Consider the following 26,149-nt stretch of genomic DNA (forward strand, 5'->3'; position numbering starts at 1 on the left):
TAATTTGCGTTTCCATCTTTGCAAGTCTCCCACAAATGAAAATACAAATTACTGGAATAAGGGGCTGATTCTCTTCTCTAGCCCATGACTTTATAGTATAAAGTTTATACGAATGAATATGAAAGACAGAGACAAATAGCAGGAAGCAACCCCAGAGTGTGGAAATCTTCTCCCTCTGGCTGATTTTACAAATAGGAGAAGGGAGGGAACTACTGGTTAATCTAGTCAAGGTAATTTTAAGGTAACTCTTTTTACTTCATCTCACAGCTCTGCCTCCTTTTATTTTATTTATTTTTCTTTTTTTTTTTAAACCCTTACCTTCCCTCTTGGAGTCAATACTGTGTATTGGCTCCAAGGCAGAAGAGTGGTAAGGGTGGGCAATGGGGGTCAAGTGACTTGCCCAGAGTCACACAGCTGGGAAGTATCTGAGACCAAATTTGAACCTAGGACCTCCCATCTCTGCCTCCTTTTAGAAAGAGGGAAATACCTTAATTTGTAAAACTACTTAAACGAACTCACATCCCACCCAGAAATCCTCTCCAGCCCACATTTCAGCAATCCCTTAGCCTCATAAGCCTACCCTTTTTTAAGGAAGCCTTCCTGGACTTCACTCTAATCTGGTACAGTTGAAAGAGATATATTACTGCCTCTTTATGTTAACTGGTATCATGTATTTATTCTAGCAACTGTTTTCTCTGGGCAGGAATTCTACGGGTCCCAAATACTCTGGAACACATTGGTAATGCTTAAGCTCCAAACCAAATTGGACTGGATCCAGTCCCTGATTATGCCCTGGGCTTCCCTGCCTCTGCCCTTGTTGCTTTTTCATGCCTGGAATGTCATGCCTCTATATACTTATTGAATGCCTTCCCATTTTTTAAAGCCCAATTGGAATGCCTTCTTTGAGAAAGCTTTTCATGATTCTCTTCCTGAGAACTTTCCCCTTTTTTCTAACAGGGATAACACTTTGTTCTGCACTTCTCTAAAGTGTGTATATAATACTGGGTATTAGTCATCGAGGAGTACTATGCCCTACCAAACTAAACTCCATACAGATAGACAAGGAATCTTACTTAAACCCTAACTCCCTCAGTACTTAGCAGTGTTTGGCACATAGCAGGATCATAGAGCATTTTTTTTTTAATTTTTAAATTAAGTTTATTTATTTAATTCATTAATTTAGAATATTTTTCATGGTTATGATTCATGTTCTTTTCCTCCCCTCCTCCCACCCCCCTCCCATAGCCAACGAGCAATTTCACTGGGTTTTACATGTGTCATTGATCAAGACTTATTTCCATATTCTTGATATTTGCATTAGGGTGACCATTTAGAGTCTACATCCCCAATCATGTCCCCATCAAACCATGTGATCAAGCAGCTATTTTCCTTCTGGGTTTCTACTCCCACAGTTCTACTCTGGATGTAGATAGCATTCTTTCTCATAAGTCCCTCAGAATTGTCCTGGGTCATTGCATTGCTGCTAGTAGAGAAGCATGGAGCATTTCTTAAGTGCTTACTATGTGCTAGGTTTACTGTGCTAACCTCTAGGGACAGACATACAAAAAAATAAGACAGTCCTTACTCTCATAGGGCTTACCTTCTATTGGGGGTAGCAGCAGAGAAGTGAGCTGGAAATATCAAGTTGAAAGAGATCTCAAAGCCCATTTGGTGTTTGTCATTTTACACATGGGGAAACTGTAGCTCAAGGGTGTATGTAACATGACTTGCTCAAGGCCCCAAAGGGAGTAAGCAACAGAGACAGGATATGAACTTAAGACCTCTGCCTGTGCTCCTTCCACTGGACCACACCACCTTCTACTAACCCATAAGATCCATCTTATCATTTTGACAAAAATTCTAAACAAATGAGCAAACCTTTAAAGGACAATAAGCTGATTCTCTTGGAGTTGAAATTATCCAGTTGTTCAGGGTGCTTCCCTCCATTATCTGTAGTGTGGGGTAAGTGCATAGGGAGCTCATTTCATGCCATGTTCTGAAATGTTACAGAAATGAAAGGATACTTTTCTTCTTTTATAACCCTTACTTTCTGTCCTACTAACAGTGAGATAATGTCAAGGGGAAAATGAGGTTAAGTGACTTGCCCATGGTTGCACACCTAGGAAGTGTCTGAGGCCACATTTGAGTCCAGGACCTCCCAACTTTAGGCTGGGTGCTCTATCCATTGTGCCACTTAGATGCCCCAAAAGGGTAATTTTCAAGAGACAAACTACTGTGGGTCTATATTGCTGGGTTTAGATAATTTGTACATAGTTCCTGAATTTGAATGTAAGATGCTTAATGAGAACAATGATAAAGATCTTTATACCCCTGAATTCCCTCAACCCTCCAAAAGAATCTACCAGGACCACAGTCGCTGGGAATATTTATTTATTTGTACTATTAACACCAAGATTTGCAAAAAACAAAACCAAAAAAAAAAAAACCACCTTTAAACACAGGACAAGGAAATTCTAACATTAACATTCCTTTTCAATTTCTCTGTGTAAGCTCTGCGGTACAGAAAATATACAAACTTCAAACAGCTGCAAAAATAGTGTCTTTGGGAGAAAATAGAGTTTCTACATCAATACAAGAAAAATAGGCATTTTTCAAATCCAACCTGAACCTGGGAGAGGCAAGAGGGTAGGCAGCAGCGTACATTCAGTCCTTGGGCCTCACCTCACAAGGGAGGCGCCAGCTCTCCCTCCCCCTCCCCTTCAGGGGTAGGCAAGCTGGACCACGGCGCCCGACAATCTTCAGTCAGGACGAAGGCGAGATGAAAATGTCACCAGGAACACTCTCCATTCCCCTCTCTGCCCACAGCTGGGCTGGTCCCCAGCAGGTTTCTGGCCCTTTGGGATTACTTGGATCAACTCCTCCAAGGAGAAGGGTGTGGATGAGGGAGGACACATGAGGGAGGGGTGCAAGGAGGGGAGTAGGGGAGTTTTCTCTCCTGGCCTTTTCTTCTCTGCAGGGAAAGGGAAGGGATCCTCTCAAGTTCCACCATGCCCTCCCCAAGCCAGGACCAGCTTCCTTGGTAGGGACAAACGTCTGTACTCACATGTCTGGGATGGAGGGGCCAAGGCCTCGATGGCCATTTCTCTTCCAAGGGGGATCAGGAATGAGAACACTGACTTGAGGAGTGGTGAACTGTCCAGCCCAAGGGACAAGGCAGATTCTCCCCCTTCCCCCATCCCGGGAGCTCATATCCAACAGAAACAGGAACCAGGGCATTTTGATGTGGTAAAAGGAAGATGCTCAAAGGTTGAAGGAGGATGGGATCCTTGGTCCCCATCCTGGGGAGGGGGGAGCCGGCCACAAAGGCACTGGTCTGCGTAGTAAGGTGGGAGGGGTGAGAGGAAAGATTCTCAAACTACCAGAGAACTCTGGAAAAGCACAGACTCCTCAGAGGGTGGAGTGCGCTGCCAGGGTTCAAAGGGTAGTGGGGGAGCATCGGGGTCCTTTCGGGGAGAGGTCAAGAAAGGGCTTGGAGCTGTCGATGGACAGGGGGACCCTGGGGTGGTGGGGCAATTTCGGAAGAGGAAGCCCATACTGGGGAATAGGGGCTTCACCAAACTGACAGGACAGAAGGCGGAGCCAGTCGGGTTGAAGTGAACTTTGTTCTTGTCAGGGCAGGAAGGCAGGAAGGTTGGGTCAGGACTAAGGGACCTAAAGGAGAGAAAGAGAAAAGCTATGAACAAACTAAGTGAAGGGGTTACAAATCTAGCCTGGAGAGAAGGGGGGCTCATTCGTCTCTCGGAGCTGATTGGTGCCTTGGTAAAGATACAGTCTTTTAGGCCCCTGGGTCTTTTGTTTTCCTAGAGACACTACTGAAACACAGGAAATAGACTGGGGACAGGATCAGGAGGGATTAAAGTTCCACAGGAAGAACTTCCTGAGACAATGAAATGAGGGCCTGGGACCCTAAGTGATCTCTCCAGGTTCAGGTGAAGTTAATGACATGAACAAATGATGTTTGCAGAGTCTGCTCATTCTAGAGACCTTCTGGAAAGGATGAGGTACATGCACATCCCCATCTGAATATTCTTCAAAATCCCCGAAGGAGAGGCATTTGGGGACAGGCTCTCTGTACCCAGCGTGAGATTTGGAGCCATCCTACTGGGCTGCTTTTCACTTCTGTGCCCTGGACAAATCACTTGAGAAAGGGGAGAAAGTCAGGATGGGGCAAGGGGAGAAGAAGGGGAACACCACCAGGATAGCAAATGGAGAAAGAACAGCTCAAACGAGAGTCAGGAAAACAGGCCAAAGGGTGTGATGAGCCTAATACCTGGCAGCATGAGCTTGAACAGATTACCTAACTTTTGGATTGTAGCTTCCCTACTCTCATTTTCCCAAGGATAGGGCAATGATGAAATGAAAACAGATGAGAAAATGTTAATTCAGGATAATAAGGATAATTATGATGACCCTGGGCCTTGAATGTAAAGTTCTTTGAGATCCTGAGTATGAAGCAAATTGGAGAGTTGCAAAGACTTTTCTTGGAGAAGGTAAAGAATATAAAGCAAAATCTAGGAGGGAAAAGTTCCAACACTCTCCATAATTGGTTATTACTCAAATTCCAGATTTATTCTTTTTTTTTTTTTTTTAATTTTAAACCCTTAACTTCTGTGTATTGACTTATAGGTGGAAGAGTGGTAAGGGTAGGCAATGGGGGTCAAGTGACTTGCCCAGGGTCACACAGCTGGGAAGTGTCTGAGGCCGGATTTGAACCTAGGACCTCCCGTCTCTAGGCCTGGCTCTCAATCCACTGAGCTACCCAGCTGCCCCCAGATTTATTCTTATTAATATGACCAGGCTCATATCTAGAGACTATGGTTTCTAAAGTACTCTTCCGAGATAAGGGGAAGAACTGAACTGGAAGGACATGAAGGTCCCAGTTTCTGTGGGTTTGAGGGAGGGAATAGGGAGAGTCTAAGGCAAAGGGGTCTCCACTGTATGTTTGTTGTGATTCCTGCCCCTACTTCTGTGACAGCCCAGGCAAGGGTCCTCTGAAAAGAAAGGAGTTGGAACAATTCTACAGGTGAGGTCAAGATGGGGCAGAAAAAGGGAGCAGCTGTATATTGTAGTTAGGGGGAGAGGAAAATTAGATTCATAGAACTCAGTGCCAAGGTGCCAGTTATTACCAGCTCACATATTTCTCTGGAATATGTGGCCAGGTTCAAAAGGAAAGAGTTAAGGAATTAGAAATTATAATTAAATAAATTGGAGAGGCAGCTACAACAAGTTTGGGGAACTTCCTCAAAGAAAGAATTATAAGCTAATCAGAGGAAAATGTAGAATCTTTGGAATCTTTGCCTTGAGAGATTTTTGTTTGAACCCTTACCTTCTGTCTTTGAAATTTTACTATCAGTTCCAAGGCAAAAGAGTGGTTAGGCCTGGGCAACTGGGGTTAAGTGACTTGCCCGGGATCGAAAAGCTATGAAGTATATGACGTTAAATTTGAACCTAGGACCTCCCATCTCCAGGCTTGGTTTTCTGAGCCATCTAACTTTGAGAGATCTTAAATGTAGAGAGATTGAACCACCACTCATGGTTGAAATGAATTCTTGCCTAGAAGCACAGGGCCAAATTACATAACTTCAAGGTGTCTTCTAATTCTATGAGTCAATAAAAGAATCAACAACTTAGCATCCTGGTAGGGAGATTTGTACAGAGCAACAATTCTAGATTGTAACCATGTACTCTAATGCTTTACTGAACTGTTTTCAGGGAATGTACACTGAAAGTCAAGTGGGATTTTTTATGCTGTATTAAAATAAAATTTATCAATATTTATCAAATTTTATCAATAAGATTTTTAAAAATTAGCATTACAAGGCTTCAAGTGAAAAACAATTTTCAGATCTATAGGGCAGCCAAGGCTGGAAGAATAATTAATCACTCAATCGCATCAGCCTTTAAGAGAAGTCCAAGAGATAGGAGATAGCTAGGTGCTAGGAATAGTGTCTTTTGCCTCCAGTCCCTACTCAGATTGTATCCATTCTCCATTATAACTATTCTTACAGCTATTACCACATAAGAAAATAAAAACTGTCCTTAGGAGAAAGTATAGAAGTATCACACATAAGTTTCTATGCTGGATAGCTCTGTTCTCATCACTCATCACTCACACAAGCTTTAAATGCCAGCATTCATTATTTGTTGGGCCTCTCCCCAGCAGGGGGTAAAGCTCCATTGGGGGCCCTGCCATCAAGGAACAGCAGAGAATCATCATGAATGAGTGGAGAAGGTTTCTGTACTTAAAAGTGGATCTGGAGCCATCCTACTCTGCTACTCACTACCTTTGCAGTCTTGGGGCTAGTCAAGTTAACTTAAGCCTCAGTTTTCTCATCTGTAAATGACATATTTGACTAGATGACCTTTCCAGCTTTAGATATAGGGTTCTGGGAATCAAGATTGGCTCCTGAGGCCCCAGCTCAAGGGAAAAAAAATACAGGAGCCTGGTACGACAGAGCAAGCCTGTCTCTCAATTCTCCCTGCTGAGAGAGGAAAGCTATAGCACAGATCATTCATTAAGTTTTAGCTCAGCTTTGGAACCTACTGTATTTGTCACTAAGCTAGCTGCTCTGGGAAGTCGCAAGACTTCAAAGGGCAAAGGTAGGTAAGGAAGCATCCAAGAGGGGCTATAAAGCTGTCTCTAACTTCCACCTTGACTGCTCCCTGCTAGAAATGGAAGGTTTCACTTTTGTGGCTAAGCAGAGCAAGCCACTGTGTCTTATCTAACCTCTTCACTGGGGTCAGAAGGCTAACAGAAACAAGACCCTTTCAACACATACTGCCCTAACAGCCCTGGACAGAGTATAAGTATTCAGAGAGGAATGACAAAGATCTTCAGTTCTATAATCTAGGCAATTAAAAAAAATGAAGAAAAAACTGGTTATAGGAAAAATGGCAAGTTGGATGAACGAAGGGTTGAGAGCAAGTTCCATACTGAGGCTCAGTGGGAATCTCCCTCCACCCCATTCCCACCACAGGTCTCAGGGTCTCCTCCCTTCTTCCCATTCCCTCTGAATAACTCACGGAGCTTCTTCAAAGGCCCGGACTTTCTCACAGCCCTCTGGAGGTTCCCGCTTAAAAACGTAGCTGTGGTTGGGCCGAGGGGATGAGGCAAAGGCTAACACTGGAGATGGGCCATCATCCTCGAGCAGGACTGCACGGGGTGGAGAGGGTGCTGGAAAGAGAGGAACCTGGCAGGTCAGGCTTGGAGGGAAATGGCACAAATTCTCTTCTAACTCTTAGAAGGATATAACAGAGTAAGAGACAGAGAGATGGTAAATCTGCACCCACAATGATGCCAGTTTTGCCCAGCACTGTCAAAACCTTCTTATTACCACCTCAGCTCTAACATCCAGCCTTGATTGCCAGATTGGCATCATTCTTCTTTCCAATGGCTCCTGAAATCTACCATTGCTTCTAGAAAGTATTCCTGGACTTCTCAGAAGCAACTTTAAACATAGAATTCTATCCATTCTCTCTAACCAAGCAGGTAATAAACATTGATTAAGTTTCTACAACATGCCAGAAGCTGTGCCTGGGGATACAAAGAAAAGGCAAGAGGCAGGCCTTGCCCTTAAGGAGCCCTCAGTCTAAAGGGAGAGACAACTTGCAAAACAACTATGTGCAAACAAGCATAAATAGGAAATAATCCACAGAGGGAAGCACTAGGATTAAGGGGGATTCGGAAAGGCTTCCTGTGGTAGAAGGGATTTTAACTGGGACTTGAAGGAAGCCAGAAGATGGAGATGAAGAGGAAGCATGGAGGCTGGCCTGCAAAAATGCCTGTAGTCAGGAGATGGAGTGTCTTGTCTGAGAAACATGAAAGGAGGACAGTATGCATGAACAATGTTATAAAGGGCTCTGAACTCCAAACAAGAGGATTTTCTATTTGATTCTGAAGGTGGCAGGGATATCCTAGAGTTTACCGAGTTGGAGGAATTGACATGGTCAGGCCTGAGCTTTAGGAAAATTACTCAGCAGCTGAGTGGAGGATGGATTAAGGTGAGGGAGACCAACCAATGAGCCATTATAACAGTTCACATGTGAGAATATGAGGGCCTACATAAGGGTGCATTGTTCGAGAGATGCCACAAAAGTAAAATCAACAGGCTATGGAAATAAACAGGATATAGGAGGAAATAAACAGTGACCAGGAGGATGGGGGTGTGATTGATAGTAACAAGGAAGGTTGGATGAAGGATGAATTTGGGGAAAAGATTCTCCAACAATATATTCAGAATGGAAACCTATCTTTGTCTTATGTTTGTTCACTGCCTATCTTCTCTATGTTTGTCAACATAACATGTTGGATGGTACATTCCTAAAAGGCAGATACACATCAATTCTCTTTACATAATAATCAGATTAAGTAGATGAGTCATAACTACCTTGAGATTGGTTGATAAGGCAGCAAGGCAAGGGTTTATGCTCCCTGGAGGGCAATGAAAAGGACAGGTGCCCCTCTAACCTCCATGCAAGTCTTGCCATTTCTTGTCCTGTCTACTTACCCTTTTCCTTGGGGTTAGGTGTCAGTTCCTCAGTTATACCTCGGGGTTCAAAACGGCTACCTTGGCCAGTGAGTTGGGGAGATGCCAAAGACAAAGAAGGGGAGATGGAAAGGTTGCCTGGCTCCAGGGGAAGGAGAGAGGAATCACTGTTGCCACTCTGAGCAGGGGCAGGGGCTCGATGACCATCAGGGACATCCAGGATCTGGTAGAGGGAAAAGTTATGAGGAAAATTCCTAAGCCATCAACCCAACAAAGCCATCAACTTATGCCAAGCACTCCTGATCTCAACATGTGGATAACCTTAATTTGCTAACTGATCCCCCTGCCTAATAGTTGCTTATCTCAAAGATGATTTGGATCATGTCATTTCTGTTCAAACCCCTTTTCACTCTACTGTCCCCTTTCTCTGACAACTTAACCTTATTTTTCATCATTGTCCACCATACACTTTCACCTCCAAGAAAATAAATTGCTCTTCTAACCCCAAACCCGTCAAATTCTTTCTGCCTAGGGTGTGTTATATAAATAAATGGGTAGATGGAGGGAGAGAGGGTAGACTAAAGTGGATACTAACACTGGTAATTGTGTATCAGCAGTGGAGTCCATCCAGATGTGTGGCTAGTGCAAGATCAACTGAAGCTTGCCACCTAGCTAGATGATGTAACACCTCCCTCCTTTATAACAGTGCCCAGGCAGGATCCTTCAGGTCAATGGATGGTATCCCTTCAGGTCCCACCTGGGGTTGATTGATGATAAATATTGGGCTCTATTAGCCTTGGTAACGGTTTATCTGACTGCATGTTTTCCTTCCCAGAGAAGCTATGAAATAACCAATCCAGGAAGGTACTTGAATAATTTATCTATATTTTAGCAAAGATGGAGTACTGGGTAATGGGTAGAGGAATTGGGAAACCCTAACTAATTGATAATAATAATAAACCCTCAGAGCTGTAGGCAGGTAATTGAGTCTGGTTAGTTAGCCCTCTGGCTCAGCCTGGCCACAGCCAAACCAGAATAAGCAAGCTGCTGCTGGATGTCTTTCAGCTTCTTCTTCCTGCTAGATGTTATGCCTATACAGCCTTCAGGATCCACCCCTTTCCACTCTCTTCTTCTTCTCCTGCCCACTTCCCGGATCCCTCCTGGGCCCTGGGAAACCTAGATAACTACAGATGATTTGAATTCCTAAATATCTAGGGGCAGTAGAATCAGACGAGTGATGGTCTGGGTACAGGTTGGCAATGATAGTCAGGTACAAGACAGGAGGATCTTGCAAAGTTGAGCCAAGCAAGTCACCAATCCCAAAAGACCAGGATCCACAGATCTCAGGCCCAAGGGAAGTGAAAGGAACCAAAAGCCAGAGCTGCCAGGGAATTTATACCCCCCTTGGCCAACCGCTTTCTCCCCTGTCCTCACCTAGGAAAATTCTAAGATCCAACAGTCCTCACCTGTCAATCAAGGGTGAGACTCTCTGCTCCCAGAGTTTCAATATAACAGGTGTCCTCCTTTCTTTAAGGCATGATTCATCTTTTTTCTCACCTCCAAAAGATAACTTGCCACCAGAAATTCTTTCCCTGATCACAGCCATCCTGACCAGTTTGGTCAGAATTCATTTACAATTATTTTTGTATGCTGCTTGGTAAGCATTCTCCCTGCCTTTGCCCATGCCAACATATGTCCCAACGAGACAGGAGAGGACCAAAACTCTGCTTCATACCTTCCCCCACACCTTGACTTGATTTCTTCTTATTTCCCAAAACAAATGAATTTTAGTTGGGCCCCCAAGAGAAGATCAATCCATGGTTTGAACTAATAGTTAATAGCTCCTGAATCCCAAGGATTAGTTCATTGTTCAGACACTCTTGCTCTTCTCCACATCCCTAGGCTCAAGTTGAGAGGGCAAGGAAGGAAAATGCTAAAAAGAACAGAGACACTACTCACTCTCAGCAGCTCCTCTTCACCCTGTTCCTTCACAAACACCTCCTCTAGTTCTTGGTTGAGTCCCTCCAGGCTCCTGTGTAGGCAGGGGCTAAGTCGAAGGATGGGGGAACCTGAAGGAAAACTAGGAGGGGAGGCCTGGAGAGAGGGACAAAAAAAATTCAATAAACACTTAGGCCAATAAAGGGGGATTAAATAGGGTTTCAGCAGCATCTGGAGCTTCTGACTCCTCTGCCTGGCTGAGCACCAAAGGTTCTGAGAAGAGCCATTAACAGAAAGGCCAACATCTGGCTGGCAGAAGCAAGAACCTTTAAGGTGATATGGAGGATGCTGCTGAAGGCCCTGTCTGTGTCCATTTCAAGAAGCCCTCCCCAGTGTCAAAGGCCCAGAGAGGCAGGAGCCTTATGGAGAAGGTAGCATCATTACCACCATTTTGCAGGAATGGGCCCAAATTCAAAAAGAGCAAAGAACTTTTCCAAAATCATCTACCAAATCAATGGAGGGACTAATAAAATCTCCATCTTGGTTGGCTAATTGGCCACTTGCCTTTGTCAAAGCCATGCAGTATGGTAGGAGACAGATCTGGACCAAACCCACAGCCAAACCTAACTAAGACCATGCCCATGGGGAGAAAGCAATGGGTCTGGAAAAGACCCTAATTGTCTGGCATGGGCACATACCCTCAGTGCTCCCCGAACAGCATGGTCTCCTTGGATTGGGGAGTTCCGCTCCTTCTCTTTCCCATTCCGGCTAAGTTTTGTCCTCTGTAGCTGTTGCTTCAGCTTGGTGATCTGGCAGCCCAAAGTAGACCAGTGGAGAAAAGTAGGTCAGACATAGCAATAGAAACCAAAGCATCCTTCCCACCCACGTGGTGACTCCTAGAAAAGGCTTGTGAAGCCTGGGATTGACTCCCATCTCTGCCCTGGGAGCCCTTTATGATTGGAGATGTTCACTTTGCATTTCAGAGCTCTTCTATAGTTTTAGTCAGATGGGCTAAAGTCTGGGGTGAAGGCCCTCAATCTCAACTAAATCAGCTCTCAAGAAGGGGAGTATTATTAACAATGATAATAAAATAGTAAACTATTTTCCCATGTGATTGGGAAATAAAAATATAAAAATTAACTTTACAGTAGCCTTATGTAGCATCCAGATCACCAGTGTCCAAAAAAGAATGAAAATCCTACCAAATGCATCTGGTCCTCACATCATATTGCACACAAGTGCTCTTTGATGAAGAAGGCAATCTAGGGTTATTGTCATTGTAAACATCAATTATCAATTACTAAAGAGGCAAGTTCAGGCTAAAATCTCCATCTGGCAGACTACAAGACAACAGAGTCATATAGTCCTACAGATGACAAAGAATTCTTTTGCAGTCACATGTCCTCTTCACTCCTCAAAGTGTGATACCATCTGGTTCATTTGGATCATTATTGTAGCCCTGCCCTGGGGTTAAATTGGGTAAAATCATTCTCATGTCCAATAGAAAGAGGGACTAAGGCTCAAAGAAGCATCTGGTATAGTGGATAGAATGGCTATGCTTCAAGTTAGGGTGTAAGAACTGGGTTCAAATCCTACCTTGGACATTTTCTACCATAAAAGTCACAACTATCTGGTCCTCAGTTCCCTCATCTGTAAAATGAGTAGGTTGGACTCAGTGGCCCCTGGAACCCCTTCTAGTTCTAAATCTAGGATCCTAGAAGGCAATGACTTAATAGCAAAGTCCAGGATAGAATTCAGGTTTTCCAAACTCCTAGGCTAAGCTTTTACACTAAATCATGCTGAGAAAGGGACAGGTTCTCTTTCTCAAGAAAGAACTCCAGGGACTTTTCTGGCTTCCATTATCCCTAAATAGTCATGGATTGCAATTATCTGTCATAAACTTGTTATACTTGGACTGCTTTCCTTTTCACTTGCCCACATTCTACCCAGCACATACCAGGTTGCATATCCCAAAGGCCCCAAATTGCACATACTCAGGGAATTTTGAGTATTCATTTAAATATTATCCCAAGCCAAACAGAATTCAGAACTCAAAGCCATAGAAAGCACTCCCAAATCCTCCCCAAGTGATTATGGATCACTTATTATCTTTGAGATCTCTATACCATGACTTCCCTCCCTTGGTAACTTGCTAACTAAAGAGTTATTTGTGTGTGATGGACTCTTTTGAGGTAATAACAAAATCCCTCACCTATCCTGAATATTAAACACAAATAACAAATACTTAATACCATGCATTTCCATATTTTGTGGAATTTTAAGAAATTTTCATCTCTATCATACTATATCCTCCACCCTCAGTAAAAAAGGAGAGGTTAGCAAGTGCTTTGTTGGAAGATGGAGCTGGCCCTAGAACCCTAGAATTAGAGCCTAAGGCTTTTAATTTAAATTCACAGCTTTGAGCTCCAGGAAGAGAGGGTGGGCCAGGGAAAACAGAGCTGGTAACTGCTTTTGGCTATTTTTTTTTCCAAGCCTAGATACACAGTTAAGTAATAAACACCAAGGGGGCTAGTCAGTTCCCAGTGCCCCAATCCCCATCTTTCTCCAGTGCTTAGTTCTATGAAGTGCCTTCTGGCTCTAGCTACAAAGTCATAAAGGGGAGACCAACTGGGACTTAAACTCTGTGCTTGGCTCCTAGAAAGCATTAGATGCTTTGGGCCTGGCCTATGTTTGGCAGGAAAAGTCCCATCCTGCCAATGAGACCAGAGTCAGCTTGTAGAAGCCAGTAGGTGGCCTAGGACAAGCTGACTAGAATGGGGGAATACTTTGGTGATGTGTGATGAAGGCAGGGCACCATTGGGTAAGGGTGATGGGAGAGAAGGGACAGATTCCCTGGCTGGAGAGGAAAGTCGACCATTACCTCTTTTCGGTGGTCTGTGCTACCCCAGGAGGCAGAGCGCTTGTGGGTGCAGGAGCCGGTTTGCTCACCTTCCAGCTCATGCCAGGACAGGGGTGTCTGGAGGGAAAGAAATGTAGTGAGGCTAACCAGCTCCAATGGCAGGCTACGGGGAAGCAAGAAGAGGCAGGAAGCTCTTCAGCCCTGGGTATCAGGCCCTCAAAGTCAGCTTTAGGTTCCACTGATTATCCTCCCACTTCAGTGCCTCTGTCCTAGCCTTGGACACTTACTCCAACTCCTTCCCAAGTCACCTCTGAGAAATCTTTTTGGATTCCTTTCAGTTCTCTCCAAATTATGGGATTCTAAATCCTCTCCTGCACCATATACATTTTTTTTATATTTTCCAGTTCCCCAACTAGCCCAGGAACTCCTCACAGTAGACGATTGATTTAGATAGTGGGTGATTCTCTAATAGGAGGAGATCATGGTTCACTTACTCCAGGTGCCTCCTACCCCCCCAAAACACAGGAAATGTTTGCCAGCTACTTTTTTTTAAAAACCCTTACTTATCTTCCATCTTAGAATCAATACTGAGTATTGGCTCCAAGGCAGAAGAGTGGCAAGGGTTAGGCAAAGGGGGTTAAGTGACTTGCTCAGAGTCCCACAGCTAGGAAATGTTCTCAGGTCAGATTTAAACTCAAGACCTTTCTTTTCTGGGTCTGGCTCTCAATTGTTTGTCAGCTACTTTTAAGACAGACTACGCTAATGAGTTCTGAGTGCCATATACCCAGAGAAAAGCTACACAGGAGAGTGGGGGAGCCCCAAGACATCCCATATAAAGATCTGTTAAGAAACTGAGTGGATAGCAGGATAATTCTGAGGGACCAAGAGAAAGAACGCTATCCACATCCAAAGAAAGAACTGTGGGAGCAGAAACACAGAAGAAAAACAACTGCTTGATCACATGGGTCGATGGGGATATGATCGGGGATGTAGACTCTAAGCCAACGGTCAGCAACCTTTTTGGCCATGAGAGCTATAAACGCCTGCGGAAGGAGGAGGATGGAGGCGGAAGGTGCTGGAATATGGGGCGGGGGCTGAAGGGCCCCCTGGGGCACATCCTGGGGCTCTGCCCGGCCTGGCCGGTCAGGAGGTGGAGCCAGATATGGCACGAGAACCATATGTTGCCGAGCCCTGCTCTAAGTGATCACTCTAGTGCAAATATTGATAATATGGAAATAGGTCTTGATCAATGACACATGTAAAACCCAATGGAATTACTTGTTGGCTATGGGAGGGGGGTGGGAGAAGGGGAGAGAAAACATGAATCAGTAACCAAGAAAAAATTTTCTTAATCAATAAAAAAAGAAAATTGTGGAGATATATGGGATAAAGAAAAAGGAGAGAGAAAGAAGGGGGAAGACATGACAGCTGGGATCTGTAGGGTCTGCCATGTGAAAGAAGGATCAGAATTGTTTTACTTGGCTCCAGAAAGGCAGAACAAGCAGCCATAGGTGGAAGTGAGGGATATAGTTCACTATAAAGAAAAACTTCCCTAAAGCACACTCAAAATAAGTTGCTTTAGGAGGCAATTTCCCTCTTACCTAAGGGCTTGAAATAGGGATTAGAGGACAACTTGCTGACAATGCTATAGCAGTGCCTCATGCCCAGTCTTTTCAAACCCAAAGGGAAGGAAAAAGTATGATGACAAGGTTTGGCTCTGTATATGGGCCCCCTGGTCTCCACTTCCCATTCTAAAGGAAGGGTTCCAGTGTAGCCATATGTCCTCTCTAGCTTCTTTAGACAATATGCCAAAGACATGAGAGCCTTCTTCCAGCACCTCTGCCGACCACCCCCTAAGAGGCTATGAGAAAGGGAGAAAAAGAAACAAAAACAAAACATTCCACAACTCAAAGCCATTCAAGAAAGTTTCACTGAGTCACTCAATGAAGACATTTAGAAGCTATTCTCCATGACCACCCTCATGGCAAATGGCCAATGAAGGTAGAGTAAGAGAATGAGGATCAACCATAGCTTGAAATCTTTCCTCCTCCCCTTCATTCCTTAGATACTCATCTATCAGGATCTCATTCAAGTTTGTTTCACAGGGGGCATTTTCCTTAAAACATGTGGGCATCCCCTGACTGGTCAGGATTTAGGAGCTAAGGATGCTCCTCACCCCCCATCCCCCACCAACTTGAAGTTAGTTCAGAGCAACAAACATTTATTGAAGCATCCATTATGTAAAAGATATCATTCTTGGTGCTGAAGATACAGAGGTTTGTAAATTGATAGCAATCCTCAAGAAGTTTATATTATATAATGCAGGTATGTATGTGTGTGAAGGTCAAGACATGTACAGATGCATTTAATATAAGGTAATGTGAGACAAAGGAATATACTAGAAAAGGAACTTGATGACAATCTGAGGAGGAGAGTTAACATCTTGAGTGGCTAGAAAAGGGAAGGGTTCAGAGCTGGGGAGAGAGGAACATAGGAAAGGGATCATGGAAGAGAAGGTACCTGAGTTGGGCCTTGTATGAAGAGGTGGTAGATATGCAGAGTTTGGAGAGCAGCTAAAAGTCCAGTCTGGTAGACAGAGGAGTGTGGAAAGGGGAATAATACTGTCTAAAAGAAAGCTGGAAAGGTAAGTCAGGCTTAGCCAGGTGGTAAAAGGCATTGCCTGCTGGGCTATGGAACTTATACTTTATCCTATAAACAATATTGATATTTTTCAAGAAAAGTGACATGGTCAGAACTGTACCTTAGGAAAAATGTTGGGAACTGTGTGAAAAATGCATTAGAGAGAACAGAGAGCTGGATACTTAGGGCTGGAAATAAGACACATGGGACATATTTATCCTGATCTCCTATCTAATGCTCTGCTAAACTGGATTTTTTTGTTAATAAAAACCTCAGAACTCTTCCTGCTTCCCAAAGCTTAGGAAGTTTCTTTAGGGAGTCTACAATGTCTACAAATGCCACTTATGAAAGGAAGTGCTCCCCTTTAAAGGAAGACTGTTCTTTCCCGCACCCCTTTAATCCCTGCAGGCATGTGATGGTCTCTTCCCAAGGTCCATAAAGTTGTCCCACCCTGACGATGCTGAGGGTCAGAAACCTTGAAGCTTACTCAGTTCTCTTATACCTGGGAAGGTGTTAATGGCTTCACTGGGTGGGCTGGTGAACACCAAGGCTACAACCCTCTCTCCCAGGTAGCTTTTCCAAAAGAGGCCCATTCTGTTCGTTATCTACCATGATCTATCCTTCACCTGCTTTCTTCTCCTAGTGTGTTATATGAGAGAGAATGGAAGCAGATAAAGGTTATTAGTAGGAGCTTTGTGTTTAAAAAAACAGAATTGCATCCTCTCTTAAGCACTATTCTGATCCCTGTCTGCTCTCTACTTAGGAACTGATGATGCCTCCTAATGCCAATTGTGTAGGTATAAATTTTGCTCTTCAGCCTAGCCTTCATATCCCCTCCCCTTTCCTATTCCTCCCTTCTAATTGTTCCCCAAAGGCCTCTTCTCAAGCTAGGCAAACCTGCCCTGAATCCCCCTTCTACAGAACACCCTCTCTATTCTTCCCACTTGAGATTTCTTCCTTTGTTCTTTTCCATCTAGTCTTGTTCTTCCTTCCCCCATTTGCCTTCTCTAAGAAACTTTCCCTACCCCATCTCACTTGGCTCTGACTGCTAATTTATTCCATTTCCCTTTTGTACTAGCAGACTCAATTAGATCATTATTTCCTTATCTTTGTTTATATGTCACTGTATAAGTGTTCTTAAGTCAGTTTTATGTATATTCATCCTTCTCAACAAAACAGGGGAGCTTCATGAGCAGAAGTTGTCTTTCCTAGGAAAAAAAGAAGTTTCTCTTCAGGCTGTTGCATTCTTCATCTGGGTCTCATGCTAGTGCCCAGCACAGGGATATGTATCAGTGAAGCAATGAATTAATTGTTAAAAGAACAACAGAGGGCATCTGGGTAGCTTAGTGGATGGAGAATAAGGCCTAGAGATGGGAGGTCCTGAGTTCAAATCTGGCCTCAGATCCTTCCTAGCTATGTGACTCTGGGCAAGTCATTTAACCCCCATTGCCTAGCCCTTACCATTCTTCTGCTTTGGAACCAATACATAGAAGGTAAGGACAGCTAGGGAAGAGATACATACCTCTTGGCCATAAAAGAGGTTACCAGGCCTTATCTGCCTCAGAGAACTTTGAGGAGAAGCTTTCTAAATGGCCTTAAACCTGCTGGGGTTGGAAAAGCAACTCAGCATGGCTAAAAAAATTTTACTAATCAAGGGGACCAGTGCCTGAGAACACTTATTTTTAACATCAGGGCACAGGGGAGAATTCAGCCTGATCACAAATTTGGCAGTGTCTGGCAATGTCATCACCATGTACAGATGATGCTCAGATTATGCAAAGCAATACGTGGATCAGACGTTAGAAGCCTTATTTGCAGGTTAAGAAATCCCAGAGCAGCAGTTCAATAATTGTCTGGGACATGCAGGAATATGACTAGGAGGAATGGGGGAGGAGGAAGAAAAGAGGTTTGGCTGAGGAGGTGGCATCAATTAATCAACTAAGAAATATTTATTAAGTGTCTACTGTGTGCCAGGCATAGTGCTAGGTGCTGGGGACACACATACAGAGAAAGAAACAATCCCCACTCTCCAAGAAACATACATTCTAACCAGAAAGGCAACAAGGACATAGATAGATAGATAGATAGATAGATAGATAGATAGATAGATAGATAGATAGATAGATAGATAGACAGACAGACAGACAGACAGGCAGACAGGCAGGCAGGCAGGCAGGCAGGCAGACAGACAGACATGTTTGTTGTTTGAGATGTCTCTGGAACATTCAGTTTGGAATGGGAAGATGCTTCCATGACCCACCCAGATCTGTTTCCCTACAACAGGCACCAGAATCAGAGAATATTTAGAGCTGTAAGTGACTTAAGAGACAATACAGTCCAACCCACTTATTTGACAGATGAAAATGCTCCAGAAAGGTTCTTGTCTAAGGTCAGAAAGGCAGCAGAAAGGGCCCTGTTGCTCCCCTTTCCTTGTTTATGATTAACTATGGCAGCTAAGTATGTCCTAAGAATGAAACAACTAGGGACTAACACAATTTGATGCTAAGCCAGGTGATCCAAAGAAAGCAGACAGTTGATTAGTTTATGGACCAGGAAACTGTTTGAAAGTATTAAGGTGCCCAGGTCTCTTAAGTCCAGCTTGTCACATGCCTAAATGCCTCTACATGTGTATGCATACTTTTAGGGGAAAGTAGACTGTGAAAGCAAAAAAAGCCAAAAAGCAAGTTAATCAACCCAATAATTCTCCTGATTTTTTCATCTGACTCCACTGCCTCTGTCATGCTTTTATCAAAAAAGCCAAACCCACAGAATAAGTTACCAATGCTGCCACAGTGTTAATAAAGGGTGGGCCTTATAATCTCTTTTCTTGGTTTCAACCAAACCCTCCCCCCCCAAAAAAAAAAGACCATAGCAACATTGGTTTGGGGGGAAAGAGGTGCAATTAAGGGTGGAGCTGAGCAGAGAACTTGATAAAAAGATGAACAAGGGAAGGAGCATTTCCTCGAGCAAGTCATAGTCTACTTTGTACCTCTGGTCTTCCCCTCCCTTTGGGTTTGAGAAATGCTAGATAGATCTATTTACAAGGACCAAGTCAGTCTAGAAGCAGCCCAACCTGTGGGGAACACACCCACATCCTCTAGAAACAACTGGGAAGTGGGGGGCGAGCCTGTGTGGGATGGGGAGGGGTGGGTACCCCAGTGTCCTGTCTACAAAAGAAGGTGGCCATCAGAGGAACTTTCTGAAATAGTTTTTCTAGCTGTGGTAAGACCGCTTCCTCTCTCTATATAGTACAAGAAGACAAAGTGCTTTGCACAGCAAGAAGGCGGAGGGGGTAACCACAATCACTGGCATGGGCTGCTGCCAAGTCTGCCCCTTCACCAGGCTGGACTATTCCACAATGGCTGGCTGAACAGCTTCTCCCTAGCTAGCAACTGTTAAAAGGAAGGGATGTTTGGGGGAAGAAGAGGCAAAGGGTGAAAGGAGACTACAATCTTGCTGCAAATAAGAGATTTTTGACAGACATATTGAAGATACCCACAGAAACTCCTTGCAAACCAGGATATGTTTCCAGTTACTTAGTCAGAGATTTCCCCATCTTCGTTATTTGTTTAGCCGAAGTGGTGAGGGGAGGGGAGAGAAGGTTTTAGTTGCAGCTAAATTCACAACATCCAAGTATATACCTTTTTAGCTATATAAATCATTCACTGTTCCTTTTATTACATCTGCCTGCTCCCTGCTCAATGCTAGCCTGTCGACACTCAAAAAAATAATCAAATGACTTTTTCAGAGTCTAGGGATTTTTCTTGGTTTCCAGTGACCACACTGTATCACATTCATATTTGAATAGCCTTCCAAGGTTCTACCAAGCTAGATAAGTCCTTTCTCATCTGTTCTTAGCTTTTGATTCATTCCTACCAACTGTCTGCTTCATCGAAGTAGATTTCTTAGGATCTCTGGGCCTTCTCCTTACCACAAAAAATCTTCACCAAGATGTCCCAAATATATGGAATAATTCTTTTTTTGTCCCTCTCACTCTAACCTATCCATCTTCTAGGCACACAATTTAAGGCCTATCTCCTCCATCTCCAAGAAACATTGGATAAATCCTATCCATTCCTCACACTGACACACCTACTCCCATGAACTCATCCTGATGTCACTATCTTCATATGATTATTAATAATCACTTCAGGCATATATGGTAAAAGTATTATCTTTATATAGATGGGCTAATGGGCTCAGAAAGTTGGAATAAGTTGCCCAAGGTCACATAGCTGCCAAGTCACCCCTGGGAATTTTAACCCAGGTAACCTAATTCTAAAGATCAGACCTATGTCTCTCTCCTTAAAGCAGTTTTTAGTCTGATAGAAGTGATGGAACCCATTTATATGAAAGGCAGTGTGGTAATGGAAAGAGTGATGAATCTACTCTGTGCCCCAAATGCCTAATAATATAGAACTTGCTCCTGTGGGATCAGGCAAGAAATACCTGCTGACTATTTTATCATAGCCAAAGTGAGATGAAAGTTTCTAACCCTGATTTCTGCTCTGAGAGTACATCTTGGCTACATAAACTGGCAGCTATGCACACAGCAGGGGCTCAATAAATGCTTGCTGTTTATGTCAAGGCTGAATCAGGAGGAACTTTTAGTTGCTTCAGAAAGAATCTGCATATTTAGAGGTGTGAAGAGGGCTGGGCTGGGCCCACAGCCACTGCTGTAGGCCTCACTGCGAAGACATGTAGCAGCCAGGAAAACAGAGAAAGATGTGCTCCAAGATACAGGGTACAGCTGCTTCCTCTTGGGTGGTAGAGGTAAGGCCCCTATCCCAGTTAGTGAGTTAGAGTATAACAGATGACAAACTATATTGGCATGGGTGGGTAGAAGTGGCAGGGTAGAGGGTGGGAGAGAAGTTTGGAGTGGAGTGGTAACAACTGCTAGATTGGTTTAAGCAGTGTATCCTGGCATCATTCCCAAATTTTAACAGTCCTTGGCTTTCAAAGCTTTCAAAGATTCATAGGCCCTGCCTCCCCCACTCCACCCTTCTCCATCAGTTCCTTTTGGGGCACTATATCATTCAAAAATGATACGAGTGAACACCCATTTCTTGGGAAGTCACAATACTGACAGTATACTACTGCTATCTTTGACAGGTGTTCACATTCCAATGTCAAGCTCAAGCAAGCTGAGGCCCTTTGACACAAGGGAGAACCAAATTCCTATCCTGAATGGAATAGGATCCTTTAACACAAACAAATCCTGAAGAGGCCATAATGCTCCATGGGCAGAGTAGATCTTTTGGTTCAGAGATAGAAGGGTAGGGAATGGATGCTTGTAGTTCCTGAATTCTCCTTCCTTGCTGCTGCTGCTGTTGCTGCCACACAATATTTACAGGTTGCTATGAGTTCCTAGAGGTCTGGAGCCCATCCATAGGAAAGAAAAGAACTGTGTGGCTCTGGATCCGCCAAGCCTGAGGAGAGAGCATCTCCGACCTCTGTCTCACTGTGGCAGTGAGCCCAGGGCTATTATATAAAAGATCTGGCCTACAGCTGTAGCTTGACCAAAAACACAGAGAGGCTGGAGCCCAGGCCTTCAGGCTCAGCCAAGGAAAATCTAACTCAGCCTTGAACTGGAGAAGAACGATGTAGCTGAGGAAGGGGATGAGGGCTTCCTCAAAAGTTGGGAACAAATGTTGTAGGGGTGTGGGTCGAAGTACAAGGAGACCTATAGACTAAAACAAGATACCATCAAGAGCTAATAGCCTCTTCATGCCTAAAATCCCATTCTTCAAGAAAGATCTCCCTTGCCAGGGCAAAACGAAATACAGTATCTCCTGTATGCTTGCCTGAACAATGGGGAAGATGCCCCATGAATCTGGGGTAGCAGAAAGTATCCTTTCTTAAGAATAGAGGAACAGCATTGGTTTGATCTCTGGACAAGGCCTTGTGACCTGGCAATGATTTGTCTCCAGGATACCATCATCTTACCTACTATGATAAGTCATAGTATCATCAAATACCTACTATGATAAACCACTTTGTGGCCAACTCTTCTTGCCAGTTAGATCCTGATTTCTCTGTCTCCTCTGCTGTCTACCTTCTGGCTATACATACAATGCTTTGGATATGTGCTCCCTCAGCTTTTCTGAACAAGAACACAAGTTTTTTGAGTTTCAAGCCCAACCTTTTTTCCATAACTTTCATTCCAATGTGCCAAAGACGTTGCAGGACATTCAAATACCAATGGCCATGAGAAAGAGATCTTGTAAGAAAAAGTGAAAACTGGCATTCTGTGTCCTGGAGAAGAAAAAAGGCTATGGAGGGATATTGTATAATTATAACTGCTCCCCAGAACTCCAATTCCCAACATCCCACTTTCGTTCTTACATTATGTTTTGGAGAGAAAGTTTGTGTGTGATCCTGCCTCTCACTCTTTCCCCACTAATGCAGCTGGGAAAAATTTCTCTTTACTCAGGCTTTTACACCTTTCTCTTTTTATTTCCTCTACTTCAAGTGATTATTGATAAATATTATAAAATATAATACTTGGATTTATTTGGTATTAATTTTAATCTTACAGTATGAAGATGGGATTTAAATATATAAGGGAAGGGATAGAGAAGGTGCTGACCAGTCCTAGTCTATGTCAATAAAGTACAAAAAGGAATAAACATAACTCTTCAACCAGAAAGATTTAGGAATGGCTACTGGGAAAAACTTGATAACCTTGAGAACCCTAGTCCAAGTTGTATATAGGCATACCTCATTTTACTATGCTTTGAGGATATTGCATTTTTTATGAATTGAAGGTTTATGGCAACTCTGCAGTAAGCAAGTCTATCGGTGTCATTTTTCCAAGAGCATATGCTCACATCATGTCTGTGTCACATTTTGTAATTCTCACAATACATCAAACTTTTTCATTATTATTATATTTATTTTGGTGAACTGTAATCAGTGATCTTTGTTGTTACTAGCCATATAAGACGGTGAACTTTATCCATGAATGAGTGTGTTCTGACTTCTCTACCAAACACCCATTTTCCTGTCTCTCTCCCCTGTCCTCAGGCTTCCCTGTTCTCTGAGACAAAATATTGAAATTATGCCAAACAATAATGCCACAATGGCCTCTAAGCATTCAAGTGAAAGAAAGAGGCAATCAATATGGCATACTTCAGGGTTGTCTTATATTAAGAAGTTGCCACAGCCCCCCAATCTTCAGCAAACACCACCCTGATTAGTCAGTAGCCATTGACATCAAGGCAAGCCCTCTACCAGCAAAGAGATTATGACTTCCAGAAGACTAAGATAACATTTTTATAGCAACATTTTTTTTTTAAATTTTAAACCCTTAACTTCTGTGTATTGACTTATAGGTGGAAGAGTGGTAAGGGTGGGCAATGGGAGTCAAGTGACTTGCCCAGGGTCACACAGCTGGGAAGTGTCTGAGGCTGGATTTGAACCTAGGAGCTCCCATCTCTAGGCCTGGCTCTCAATCCACTGAGCTACCCAGCTGCCCCCTATAGCAACATTTTTAATTAAGGCGTGTGTACATATTATTTTAGACAAAATACTCTTTCACACTTCATACACTACTACAGTGTAGTGTAAACACAACTTTTATGTGCACTGGGAAACCAAAAAATTCATGTGACTCACTCTCCTGTGATATCTGCTTCATTGTGGTGGTTTGGAACCAAACCTGTGATATCTCTGAGGTATGTCTTTAGTATCCAACTCTCTAGAGAGGGTTATACTATCAATTAAATTCAACTAACATTAAGAACCTTATATAAACAGACCAGTGTGCTAAGCACCGAGCAGGGAGGAAGGAGATACAGTCTAGATAGACAAGGTAGCTGCCTTTATGTAGCTTAGGCAGAAGCTGTGCACACATAGGAATGTATTCTAGTTGGTCCACAAGGATATGGAAGTAAGTAGGATGAGATATGGCTAGAAAGAAAAGGTGGTAGAGCTTGGCAGGCTATAGACCAAGGAGTTGGAATTGAGTTCTGTAGAAACTAAGGAATTTTTAAGAGCTTTGAGGCTACTGGGCCATATCCATGAATAAAAAAAGGTAATTCTGGCAGCATGGGGAAAGACAGGGGACAGAAGGGAGGAAAATGGAGGTGGAAAACCTGTTAGAAGACTGTTTCAATAGCATAGATGTGGCAGGGCCTGAACAAAGACGGACAGTAGGATTAGATCAGAGAGGATGTATTGAAGAGATATAACAGAGCCAGGGGAAGGACTTGGTAGCTATTATGAGAAAGGAGAAGAGAAGAAGAAAAAAACAAGTTTCAAACATGAGACTAGGTAAACAGTATTGTCACAGACAAAGAGGAGTCAATAAGAGGTTTTGTGGGAAAATTTGTTTTGAACATGTTTAGTCTGATGTGCTGACAGGACCGTCAGCTCTTTTGACATTTTGAGTATGAGTGTGGAGCTCATTTTGCAGATGAGAAAATTGAATGCCAGAAAGATTAAGTTTTACCCAAGGTCACATGGTTATCAAGTAGAAGATTCAGGCTTAGAACTTGATCTTTCAACTCTAAATCCATTATTCTTTTGCTTTCAGGTTAGAAAGAAAAGTAGGGAACATCGAACGTGCAGTATCATACTCCAAAACAAAGGAAAGGATATATCCTCTTTGGAGCACATTTCTAGGTTTTTACTCAATAAAAAAATTATAGGTGAAATTAAAATCAAAGTGCTTGCCTTCTCAAAGAAGAGGAAGGAGAGAAGAGAATTTAAATTATTGTTAAATTTTTTTTACATGTAATTGGGAAATATTTAACAAAATAAATAAAAATAATTTTAAAAACATTATAGAATATCAAGTGAAAGGAAAAATATTCCAACAAGTAGGGTCCCTGATACTGTCAATAATAATTCTCTATTATTTTCATGTGTAAACTTTTGATCCCAATTTGGTTTCTTCCTTTTTCATACTTATTTACATATCCTTTGTCAGTTGGGGCATACTCAGGGAATGCAAATAATCTATTACTGTCCTAAACATATTATCAAGAAAAAAATGTAAACTCAATTTGGATATCTAAAATTCATGGTAAAACTTAAAATTACTGGATGATTTTTGCCTTCCACTAATTGGATAGGTATTTAGGAAATGCAAATCATATTACTGTTAATTTAGGAAGCCAAACATTATGTTTGAAATCTATATATTACATGAGTCACTGTTCTTTACTATTAGTATGGATGACATATGTTATTGATCAAGTGCTCCCTGCTTGGATTACCCACCCGAGTTCCATCCCTGCTGGGAAAAGTGAGGGAAAACTCCATTACCTGTGTGGCTTTGTCATTGGTGTAGCAGGTGAAGGCGCCATCGGCATCTCTCGGCCACTGGCCCAGTAGGTAGGAACCAAGGATCGTGTCCAGGGAGAATGTGCGTCGGACTCGAGGTGGTCGGTGCCTATATACCGACTTTTCTGGGGCCACTGAACATGGGACACTGGCTGGAAGAGAGCATAACCCACATCTTGATATCACCATGGAGGAATTAAATGCAGTAACCACCGTCAGGCAGCCAGCTTCCCTATCTCTAACTGACCCTTATCACTTTTTTCTTCTATAATCATCTTGTATTTTTACTATTTTGGATGCTGCTGCTTTAAAAGTAGAGGGAAGAGGAGGAAGTGAGAAAAGGACACTTACTGGAGCAAGAACGGAGGCTCTTTTGTCATTAGACGCCATAGCATGTCTTTTGTTCTCAGCTCTCTATCTCCTTGATAGGAACCTTGCAGCCTCAGTCTCCTCAAGCTCTATTAGGTAAACCCTCCTTGCCAGCCTCTTTCCAACACCCTTTCATTTGTTGTCTTCCCCCATTAGGATACAAGCTCCTGGAGGGAAGAGGCTATATTACTTGCTCACATTTGTATCCCTAGGGCTTAGCACAATGCCTGGCACAGAATAAACACTTAATAAAAGCTCAATCTATGTAGCAGGTCAAGTCGCCCTGAGGATAATTATATGTACAATGTTATTGATATCATGTCAAATCTGGTTTGTTTAGATGAAAAGAAGTCTTCAGGTTCTTTCTAGACTTGTGTTTTCCTGAGAAAAGGAACTCAGCCTCTCTTAGCCTTTAGATTTCTCAGTATCTAGTATAGGGGCAGAGGGTAGAATAAGTAGTCAATCTATGTTACTGATAACTTATACTTCTCTCAGAATACAACTCCAGGGAAACAAGACAATCAAGATGAAAATAGTAATGCCTCCT

At 43.0% G+C, this 26,149-nt stretch overlaps 1 protein-coding gene across 1 annotated transcript; it reads right to left on the minus strand.

Annotated features, from left to right (window-relative positions):
• Positions 1–2,381: 2,381 nt before the first annotated feature.
• On the minus strand, positions 2,382–25,422 carry FAM117A (family with sequence similarity 117 member A). Its single transcript, XM_044675118.1, has 7 exons — positions 25,216–25,422; positions 13,327–13,422; positions 11,144–11,254; positions 10,467–10,601; positions 8,529–8,730; positions 7,045–7,195; positions 2,382–3,672 (listed from the first exon to the last, which is right to left on the minus strand). The coding sequence occupies exons 1-7, from the start codon at positions 25,420–25,422 to the stop codon at positions 3,372–3,374; spliced, it is 1,203 nt and encodes a 400-aa protein (XP_044531053.1). The 3' UTR covers positions 2,382–3,371.
• Between the last annotated feature and the right edge of the window lie 727 nt (positions 25,423–26,149).

This window comes from Gracilinanus agilis, chromosome 4 (genome assembly GCF_016433145.1).
Source record: "Gracilinanus agilis isolate LMUSP501 chromosome 4, AgileGrace, whole genome shotgun sequence".
Classification (NCBI taxonomy): domain Eukaryota; kingdom Metazoa; phylum Chordata; class Mammalia; order Didelphimorphia; family Didelphidae; genus Gracilinanus; species Gracilinanus agilis.

Coding starts and splice junctions, on each gene's coding strand:
- FAM117A (XM_044675118.1), bottom strand. CDS start 25,422: ATGGTGATATCAAGATGTGGGTTATGCTCTCTTCCAGCCAGTGTCCCA. Junction 7,196..8,528: donor ACCTAACCCCAAGGAAAAGG/GTAAGTAGACAG, acceptor CTCTCTTTCCAG/CACCCTCTCCACCCCGTGCA. Junction 3,673..7,044: donor CGGGCCTTTGAAGAAGCTCC/GTGAGTTATTCA, acceptor TCTCTCCTTTAG/GTCCCTTAGTCCTGACCCAA.